The 11,082-nt window shown below is 36.0% G+C and overlaps 1 protein-coding gene across 1 annotated transcript; it reads right to left on the bottom strand.

Moving 5' to 3' along the window:
- Positions 1-1,517: 1,517 nt before the first annotated feature.
- LOC109214207 (F-box protein PP2-A13-like) lies at positions 1,518-8,090 on the bottom strand. Its single transcript, XM_019378105.1, has 3 exons — positions 7,743-8,090; positions 3,716-3,834; positions 1,518-2,690 (listed from the first exon to the last, which is right to left on the bottom strand). The coding sequence occupies exons 1-3, from the start codon at positions 8,064-8,066 to the stop codon at positions 2,267-2,269; spliced, it is 867 nt and encodes a 288-aa protein (XP_019233650.1). The 5' UTR covers positions 8,067-8,090; the 3' UTR covers positions 1,518-2,266.
- Between the last annotated feature and the right edge of the window lie 2,992 nt (positions 8,091-11,082).

The raw sequence follows: 11,082 nt of genomic DNA, 5'->3' as shown, positions 1-11,082 counted from the left end.
TTCTACCAATATCAGTAGTAATAGAAATCCGATTAGTTATATGAGTAAATAAATACCGCAAATATTGTTCATATTCATGTTTATATTTATAAATATCGCTCTTAACTGTTGCGCGAGGCCAACCTTTATAAGTATGATTAAAAACTTTTCTAATATAATGCACAAAATTAGGGTTAGAAGGAAAAGTATATGGTAAGCACATAACAGTAACCATCTTTGCTAATTCTTCACGATCTTTATTAGGATCGTAATATAAAATACCACCGGTCACAGTGTTAATTCCTGGTTGAACTAGATTTGAACCTGTACTAGGGTTAATCGCAGTATCTACACTTGTCCCCTCTTGCTGCGCTTTCATTTGTAAATATTTAACTTTATCTCTAGGGTGTGTTTGTATGTGCCTAGCCAAACTACCCGTACCGCTACGGTCTCCAGTATATTTATGCGCCAGCAATTTCCCACAAGTTTTACACCTAGCCTTATTTTGTTCTCTTACTTGAGTAAAAAAATTCCAAACTAATGATGTTTCTAGGCGTTTAGAAGGTTGTCTATTAAAAGTAGGGGTTTCTACAGGTGGGTCGGGCGGGGCATCAGTTGGGTTATTAACAGGACTAGTAGGTGAATCATCTAAATCCGGTTGGGTTTCATCTACATCCTCATTTTCCTCATCATTTTCTAAGATAGTTTGATTAGGATAAAGAGCATTCATAACTTCTTCATTTAATTGTTCACGAAATTGCAATAATAAAATAAGCAATTATAGAAGAGAAATTAGATATAGATTGAGAGAGATTGAGATAGATTGATGAATTGGTGAGTAAAAATGAAAGAATGAGGGGGTATTTATAGTTGAGAATTGGGGAAAAGTGTAATTATATAAAGTTTGGGGTTAAAATAAAGTTTGGGGGCCAAATGGCTATTTTTTAAAGTTCCAAACGGTTGAAAATTAAAGGCCAACGGCTAGATTTTAAAATCTGACCGTTGGCTATTTTTTAAAAAAAAAAATTTTTTTTTTTAAAAAATAGCCGTTGGAGCCCGTTAGGACCGTTAGGCCCGGTTGAACCGGCCCAGGACCGCCTGCCGGTCCCGGGCTTAGCGGTCCCGGTCTCGTGGGCCTCGTGTACGAGACCGGCCCGTCACGGGCTTCCTACCCATTCAGGGACCGGCCCACCAGGACCGGCCCGCCGGGACCGTTTAGCCCGTTAGAACCGCGGGCCCGGTCCGGTCCCGGTCCCAGACCGGCCCACCAAACAGCCTTAGTTTACTATATACCACTCTTTCTGGATTACTAATGATGATGTAAACATTTAACTGCAGTTAATTTTTAACCACTTGATTCAGTTTATTAAAGTATATACTACTTTTTATGCTGGATAAGACTTAATTAAACTTCAATTTTTTTTATATGATATCATGTGCAGTTGGAATAATTCAATTTCTAACCAAAAAAATCAATCTATGACCAAATTAAAAATGGAGCTAAAAAGCTGGTGAAAATACACCACGGAAAAATTTAATTTCTAACCAAAATCAACTACGAAAGTTTCTATTAGATTTATGTACAGGACAAAATCTGAAGCTCCAGACTCCAAATAGGAACTACTAGAAGGACAAATAAAGAGAGCTTCAGTGAGGCAGAACGAAAAGGGTATAAAAAGAAGGAACCAGCAAAAACAAACTATACACGCACGGTTCAAAACTTGGTGAATAATCGATCTATCTTTCTATCATTCTCCACTTAAATATCAGGTTTTGTCTACGACGGGTTTTGAACAGTTGACATGTACCTAACTCACTCATCACTCTTACCACTAGACCAAAGCCTTGGGCGCAAAAGATCATATGTCTGTTATGAAACCATCAGGAAGATCTCAACTCTTTTGCTAAACTTATCGGGCATATTAACACAGAATCTACGCTTTTGTGTGTGTACAATCAATCTGCATCACAGAAAATTTTAACTTTGTCATGGCCGCGAATCCTTAACCACAAAATCTCCCACATGGTGATGAACCCAAGTTCCTAGATTGTCTAGATAACATTTCGACATGGCACATCGACCATCAAACGTCGTTAATTGGCGGACGGTTCAAAACTCGATGGATAGTGAACCATCCTTTTACCTTTCTCCACTTAAATACCAAGCTTTTGTTTGCGATAGGTTTTGAACCCATGACATTCTCCTAACTCACTCATCACGCGTTGCGCTCTTACCACTAGACCATAGCCCTGGGGGCAATTTGATCTTATATCCATTATGAAACCATTAGGAAGATCTCGACTCTTTTGCTAAACTAATCGGGCATATTAACACAGAATCTACACACAAACCACCTTTGGTATGTGTACAATCAATCTGCATCAAAGAAAACTTTAACTTTGTCATGGCCGCGGAATCCTTAACAACAAAATCTCCCACATGGTGATGCACCCAAGTTCCTACATTGTCTAGATAACATTTAGACATGGCACATTGACCATCAGACGTCGTTAATTGGAACTGCACGGGCTTTAAATCCCAACCGTGAACTTGTTCAGTGTTAGTGATGACTCGACGTCCCAACCTCTTGGTAACTTTGCCAAGCTGAAGTCTAAAAAATACACTATATGTTCCTGCAGGGAATTGGAACTCTAATTCTCCATCAACTTCAACCCACCAGATTTGTTGAAGATAAGCGAAAGTTCCGAATCTATATGAAGAATAAGAAAAATAAGTACCTGAAATTAGTTCCAATTAACTTTATAAAGGAATAAAAGGTGGTTAAGTCTGTTTGTATACTATCCGAAATTGAGCAACTTCTATATATGGAAAGTTCAAAAATCATCATATAATAATCCAGAAATTGCAATAGAAAAGGAATAAGGGAGGTTTGTGATGATTTTTCAATCTTTTCTACTAGGTAATCTAGTATCCTTATGCATGAAGATAATCAATTCGGTCGTTGTGGTCAGACTCTATTATGGATTTCTGACCACATTCTCCATAGGGCCCTCTTATCTCTTCCTTCTCCGAGCTCTGGTTATGGAAGAAGGAACCGAGAAGAAGATATCAGCAACAACTGGTTTTATTACGGGACAGCTCATGATATTCATATCGATCTATTATGCGCCTCTGCATCTAGCATTGGGTAGACCTCATACAATAACTGTTATGACCTACTGTTAGGAAAAAAACTCATTTTTTTTTTATTTTTATTTTTTTGTATTTGACACCTAATGATGCCCGAAGTTAAGGTTTAATTTAGATCATATTCAAAAGCAGTGAGGCAAATTTCAAACTTATTTGTCAAAGAATTTGGAGAACTGGGGTCCACTCAGTTTGTCTTGGAGCTTCCTTAAAGGCAAGAGTAAATATAAGATACCCCTTCGTCCCAATTTGCGTGGCGGTTTGCGGATTTTGAGAGTCACACGAGTTAATTTTAACTATAAATTCGGACATGAAATTTTTATGTTTTTTAAAATAAAATTTACATATTTAAAAATTAAATAAAAAGCACCCTAAGTCACAATAAATAATAATTCAAAATATTTAAAAGACATAAAAAATTACGATCAAATAAAAACTCATTTGACTCTCAAAATACGAACACTGCTATATAAATTGGGACGAGGGGAATATTTACTAGCCCAAGAATATAAATTGATTAAAGTGTAATGGAAAGAAAAAATTGAGCAATTTCAGACAGTACATAAAATAACAGGTAAATTAACATACCTTGATTCGTCTGTCGGAATATGATTCCAATATCTCCGATCATCAATTCCGGTAATCCTCATTCCTTTAGCTGAAACTGCCACACAAACCCCTCCATTATTTTGATCAATCCATACCTCCTGAATTACCCCAAAAAAAGAAAAATCAACTTAAATATTTAACATTTCTTTACTTTAATAAAAATTCATAAGCAAATGAAAAAGATAACTCGATGCACAAAGCATCCCTTATTCGTGTAGGGTCCTAAGAAGGGCCGCACATCAAAGAGTACGAATGTAAACAGTCTTCCCTAATGCAAACATTAGTGGTTGCTTCCCCAGCTTGAACATGTGACCTATAGGCTATGTTGCACGGACTCTCCGGAAATGTCTCTGAGTGCGTGTCCAGAGGCGAATTTAGGATTTTACTTCTATGAGTTCATATTTAAATTTTTGAGTTCATATCTACTATTTATTTTAATTTTAGTAATTTTTTTACACATAAATTTAAACTCCGCATCGAAAGTACAGGGTTCAATTGATCCCGGTAGTTGTACGGTGCAACCGCCCCTGTGTGTGTCAGATCCTCCAAAAGTGGTGTATTGAAGGATCTGACACGGGTGCGACAATATTTTGAAGAGTCTGCGAAACATAGTATATATTAGGGGTGTTCGTCGGTCGGTATGGTACGGTATTTAGATATTTGGTTCGGTATTTTCGGTATTCGGTTTCTTAAAATCCTATACCAATACCGTACCTAATTATATTCGGTATGGTTCGGTTTTTCTCCTTTCGGTTTCGGTTTATTCGGTTCGGTAACTTCGGTTTATTCGGTTTGAATACTAACTAGTGCATAGAGCCATAGACTCTAATATTCTTAATTAAATTACTCAAAAATACAAAACTGAAAATGTTTGTTGACAAAAAATTTGTCCAAAACTAGCAAATATCGACCCAAATAGAGAAAATTATACGTAAAAGAATATTTGATCGTTAGAAATGTCTTGTTACTTGTTTAGAGTTAATTGATGAACTTAGAGAATAAAGGAAAGTAAAATTTTAGATTTTTTATATTCATGTTATAATTGATAATATATGTTTTGTGTAATATAATATATATTTCGGTACGGTATCGGTATTTCGGTATTTTAATTTAAAATAGCAAATACCATACCTAATACCAATTTTTTTAAAACTTAAACCAAATACCATACCAAATACCAAATACCGTATACCAAATGCTAAAAATTTTGATNATTCGTGTGCTATATGGAGTTGGAGACTGGGAGTTCTCATGTACAGGCTATGTCGTGGTTATGGATCGTGTGTATTCGGCACCATTTAGCGGCAATCGGGATTTGGAGGCTCGAGTGGATCTTTATTTGCTGGTATGTTAGATTTTGGATGTGATGTTGAAATTCAGACTGGTTGTCTTAGTGTTAGGTGATGCTGAACTATTGCGCTACGGGCTATGCCGGAAATGCCACGGGTTGAGTGGCGAGGTGCATTGGATTATGTTCTTGCAGAGTGGTTTATATTTCAAAGACCCAGCGGACGGCTGGGAAGGATTGCTTTTCTTAATTGGGCCTTCGTGATGGATGTCAGTGCAGAGGTTCCTACCATTGGTTCTGTTCCGGTGTTAAGCGACTTTTAGGATGCGTTTCTTGTGGTCGGGCATGTCGCCGGGCGAGGTTGTGGATTTCAATATTGATTTGGTGCCGGGCACCGTATCGTACGGCTCCGGCAGGAGTTATAGTAGTGGAAGGAGCAGCTTCAGGCTTTCTTGGTAATGAGTTCGTTGGTAGGCCGATGTGGATACGTGTTTAGCTTGAGTTGGCTTGGTTGGCCCCGAATTGTATTGTTGAGGGATAGGTTGATTCGATCGTTATTGAGCTTGTTAGTGATCTGAGGAGAGCTATGAGTTGCTTTTCGATGTTGTGAGACGTTATGATTTGTTGGTTATGGGCACATGTGGTGCGGTTCTATTGGGGATTCATAGTGAAAGTCGAGCGGGAAGAGTAATTGGGTGTTGCTCGGTAAATGGAGAATTGGTTATGACCTATCGTGTTGCGTGGCGTATGTTATTTGTTTCACCATGGGTGTAATGAATTGCTTTGGTTCCAGACATCAAATTGTGCGTGGCTGTTGATTTTGAGCATAGTGACTTCAGGTGTTTCATGTGTAACAGTGTTTGGATAGAATCGCGCATTGTAGCAAGGCCACGTGGAGATATGACCTTTCGGGGTAGATTCAGGTGTTCTATTTCTGTGATGTGAGACGGGGTCTCAGCCTTGTGTTGTGATGGTACTGATGAGCTTGAGGTATAGCTCTTTCGTTTGAGTCATTTTTCATGATTTGAGTATGTTCAGACCGTTTCTTATTGGATCGTATATTATGCAAGTTGTGGCTTAGGCCTGTATTGAGGTGTCATATCACCATAGTGGTGTGTTGGATTCGAGGTGATCGTTGGGGTCACTAATGAATACGAACGGATTTGATTTCAGCTTGTTGGAAGGATAATATCGAGGTTCGGTTCGGAATCTGCTGTGGTATTAGTCAAAAGGGAAGTGGCTTCATGAATGGTTGATCTGAGAAATGGTTACGGTTTATTGCGTGTTTCATTTATCGTTGGCAGTATATGAAAGTGTTGGAATAAGACCTTAGTTGATAAGAGGTTTTCTACCGGTATTCGGGTGTTGTGGGCGCCATCACGACCGGGGTTGGGGTCGTAACACAATCATAGGCAACCTATAGCATTAATAGTTTGGACAAAAGAAAGACACGGTATAATATTTCATTGGTACGACCAAGACCCAAAAAGAAATTTAGAAAGCCTAATTATTAGATTAAAATACCTAATTCAAAGAGTAACCACATAGTGTATTTTATTACGTGATTTTTTATCTTAACCTATTTGGGTTAGGGTCAAGCTGAGTTGAGGGGGAAATGAGACTAAAATGGGTATGGTTATTTAAGCTGACGAGCATTATTTCAGATTTTTTAATTACATTTAATGCCATGTCAATTTTTTTGTAGAATATTTCGTAGTTTTGAGCTAGAATGACTTTTAAATGTAAAAGATGAAGTTGAGTGACTTCTAAGTGATAAAAAATAAAATAGTGATTTTTGTGAAATAAACACATAGTTAGATGACCACCAGTAAAATTAACCAAATTAAAATATTAGATAATTGTCACAAATTTCTTCTTAACACATTAAAGTAATTAAAATATACGCTAGCCATAGTGGGTAAAATTAAGTAATCTTTTGTTGGTAAAGTTTCCGACAGATATCGTCGACAATTTCGCTCGGCCTCTTTAGCCTAGGGGTGTTCGTCGGTTAGTATGGTACGGTATTTAAATATTTCGGTTCGGTATTTTCGGTATTCGGTTTCTTAAAATCCTATACCAATACCGTACCTAATTAAATTCGGTATCGTTCTGTTTTTCTCCTTTCGGTTTCGGTTTATTCGGTTCGGTAACTTCGGTTTATTCGGTTTGAATACTAACTAGTGCATAGAGCCATAGACTCTAATATTCTTAATTAAGTTACTCAAAAATACAAAACTGAAATGTTTGTTGACAAAAATTTGTCCAAAACCAGCAAATATCGACCCAAATAGAGAAAATTATACATAAAAGAATATTTGATCGTTAGAAATGTCTTGTTACTTGTTTAGAGTTAATTGATGAACTTAGAGAATAAAGGAAAGTAAAATTTTAGATTTTTTATATTCATGTTATAATTGATAATATATATTTTGTGTAATATAATATATATTTCGGTACGGTATCGGTATTTCGGTATTTTAATTTAAAATAGCAAATACCATACCTAATACCAATTTTTTTTAAAACTTAAACCAAATACCATACCAAATACCAAAATACCGTATACCAAATACCAAAATTTTCGATTTCGGTACGGTAATTCGGTATTTACTAAATTATGCACAGCCCTGGTATATATGTCACATGAAGACACATTTACCATTGCTCGAGTATATACTCCTCTTCATAAGCAAAATGAAAACAATGTTAAAAAAATACCTTTGTGCCAGAATCAAAAGCATTGGGCTGGGAAAGCTTTGCAAAAATGTCTTTTTTGGCCATGCCTGCAACACTCATGGCCAGTAATTCTTCCAGAATATACCGGTAATTGGAGGGCAATTTGGAATCCCAAATAAAATCCGCAGAAGAAGCGGCCGAAAAGGTCCGATTAAGACGGGCCAATTTGCAGATTTGTGGTGGATCCAAATAAGAGAGAATAAGAGCAACGCAAGCTTCTGGTATATCTTCAAGCTTAGTTTTTAATGGTGGATGGTTTGGGCCATTAGTGGAGTTTGAGTCAATGGAAGAAGTGTTAGCACCCATGACAAGCAAAAGAAAAGTAGACAAAGATGTAGAAACGAAAAGAAATGATGATTCTTTTTTATAGGTGCTAAATATTGGGACCTTGTGTCAAATGACATGCTTGCTTTGAGCCGAGGGTCTATCAGCAATATTTTCTTTATCCGTACAAAATAGAGGTAAAGTTGCATACATATTATCTTCCTCAGAGATTACTTGCGTATAATATTTTTATAATTTTAATGAATTTTTTAACATAAATTTATACTATACGAGAATAGTATTGGATTCAGATGAATCTTGTATCGGTACTCTATATCCGACTCTAGTTTTTGTATACAACTTGTTTTACACCATAAATTTCAAAAAAAAAAAAAAGGAATGTGTGATCAACCATTGTCACATAAATTCGAACGAAAATATTTTGTAGGCAGTATGAGAAAAAAATACTATATGATTAATATCGTGTCTGATTGACGGTATTAAAATAATAAGATTTGCATCAATAATGAGGAAATTAACTTTTGGCATAATACATAAACATAAACATACCTTCAAACTTGGCCTCACTAACAAGTATGCCCTTCAACTTTGAGTGTACACAAGTAGGCATCTCAACTTGTCTCCACTTTGTCCGTTGAACACTTCAATTTACAAAATAATCATCTAGACACCTCCAAAACTTATGTGCCACATCAGTGTATGTTATGTCAGCATTTGTGTTTACGTGTTCAACTTTATACATATTGAGATGTCTACTTATGTATATTTAAAGTCGGAGAGCATACTTGCCACTGTGACCAACGAATGGATATTTATGTATTATGCCTTTAACTATTTAAAGACAAAAACGTCTTTTTTAGAATTAGGAATATGTATATACTAATCCTTTCTTTGTTAGTAACTTAGTCACCACATAAATTAACCAAATTTGGTATGTGCACCGAATAAGTTTTTTTGTAAAAAGAGAAGAAAAGGGTGTATGACTAGGATGTGGAAAAGAGAGGGAATTCTTATCCGATTAGCCATTGATTGTAGGACAGGTTGTTACGCGCTCGTTAAATTCGTTAATGACACGTAATGATGATAAGCAGTCAGCCCGATAAGTTATTGCACTTATCAGGTATTTTGGTTTGGATAATTGTGCATAAATCAGAAAGTGCCACCGTGTCAATCCCCATCCCCCCATAATGTTTTCTCACGATAACCATTTTTTTTTTGTAGTTCGAATATTTTGGTTTCATTTTTTTTTTTTGGTCAAAAGAGAAGCTAATATATAAAATCAAAAATCGTTCGTACAACTAGACATGCTCCTCATAAAAGACTAAAGATAATATAGATATTTCATATTTAAATTTTATTTTTCATAAAAGAAGTACAAAACATTTACGATAATTGATTTCAATTTTTTTCGTAAAAGGAAAATATAAATCTCTTTTATATCTGACTAATCCTTTTCTTCGAAGAAAATATTTTGTATTTTATAAATTAAGAATTTTTTCTTCTGACCTTAAAACATCCACAATATAGTCTTTTAGGGTTGGAGAGTTATGTTTAGGGGAGAGTTTGTTCTTTCGATATTTTTGTAGTCTCTTTTATATGTATTTGATTGTTCATCTCCTCTTATATGAATGTATGCTAGCTAGTTGACCAAATGTGACGCCCATGACAGAGGGTGGGTCGACGATGGCGGCTTAAGCCGGACTGACATGTTTCTAAGCTAGCAAACTTCTGAATAAAGGGGGCATATGTTACATTAGGCGAATTCCACGCATTAGAATGATCGAGGAAAGTGAAGAGCTTTATATGACATAAAATAAATGCACATGGTACGCGCGCTTTTGGATTCGATGATAGCGTAGCCCAAAGGACAAATATGTACGGTCTGTTGGGCCGAAGCGGACAATATGTGTCATGAGCTTGTGCTGTGACACCAAACCACATTATAATGAGTCTTCTGTTTCTGTATATTTCTATTTTGTCATCTGATTTTGTCTATCAAGGTTTAATTTAGAGAAATTTTCATAAAGCACTATCTTTTAGTAGTAATTAGCCATCTATAGATACCATTTGCTATATTACGAATTATAGATATCTTTTCTGTGGTTATAAGATGTATTTGATGTATTTAAGCTATTGTATTCATGAATACAGTAGCAAAAATAGGCGTGAAACAGGGAAGTCCAGTTAATCAGTTGTTGTATTCGAATGTATTCGACTGTATTCATGGAGTGAAACATGGGATTACAGCTGGACAAATTATTGTATTCGACTGTATTCACAGCGTGAAATAGGGGATCACACTATTTTTAAAATGGAAAGTGAATCAATTAACATAATAGACTCCTAATTTAACTCAACAAACTCAATAATAACATGCAAATTTTGTATTTTCAGTTATAAACAAGATTCTCAATCGAAAAATACCCCAAAAACATAGCAATCTTCAGAGAAATTATATAATACATCAACATAGAATACACAGGATACATTGAAATACAATGAGAAAAAAAGACAGTGAATACAATGAAATACATGGAATACAACGAGATACATTGAATTACAATGAAAAAAAGACAATGAATACAATGAAATACATGAAAATACAGCGTGATACGTTGAAAAAACATTAAAATATATTAACAGAAAATCAAGTTGCTCAGCCCCAAACTCCGTCGTCTTTGTTCAAGAACAAACCCTAATTTCCGGCGAATCCGCCGTCGAGCAAAAACCCTGAATCTCACTGTTCACACGCCGCTGTCGATCGGAGGCTTCATCTCCTTTGGATTCAATTTCGGTTGCAGAAATTACCAACACTGCTTAGGGACCCGTGACCGTCTTGTCAGAGGAGACATCCATAGCCGCACGACCATTTTTCTTATTCTTGTTTCTGTTCTTCTCCATCTATGCGAACAGGGAGACGTAAGGATTTCTTCTGTAATTGTAATTGCAACGGAAGGGTTTAGGGTTTAATCCTTTCTCTGCAAATAACTGGATTAGATTGTTTAGTTTGGTTAATAATTGTTGATAAATTGATCCT

Source organism: Nicotiana attenuata, unplaced genomic scaffold (genome assembly GCF_001879085.1).
Source record: "Nicotiana attenuata strain UT unplaced genomic scaffold, NIATTr2, whole genome shotgun sequence".
NCBI lineage: Eukaryota > Viridiplantae > Streptophyta > Magnoliopsida > Solanales > Solanaceae > Nicotiana > Nicotiana attenuata.
Note: the sequence above shows the minus strand (reverse complement) of the source record. Positions and strands in the feature narration are given on the sequence as shown.

What these genes read in the sequence shown, in the direction of transcription:
- LOC109214207 (XM_019378105.1), bottom strand. Translation starts at nt 8,066, where the DNA reads ATGGGTGCTAACACTTCTTCCATTGACTCAAACTCCACTAATGGCCCA. An exon ending in CTTTTGATTCTGGCACAAAG is followed by an intron (nt 3,835 to 7,742) that starts GTATTTTTTTAA and finishes GGGGTAATTCAG; the next exon opens with GAGGTATGGATTGATCAAAA. An exon ending in ATTCCGACAGACGAATCAAG is followed by an intron (nt 2,691 to 3,715) that starts GTATGTTAATTT and finishes TTCTTCATATAG; the next exon opens with ATTCGGAACTTTCGCTTATC.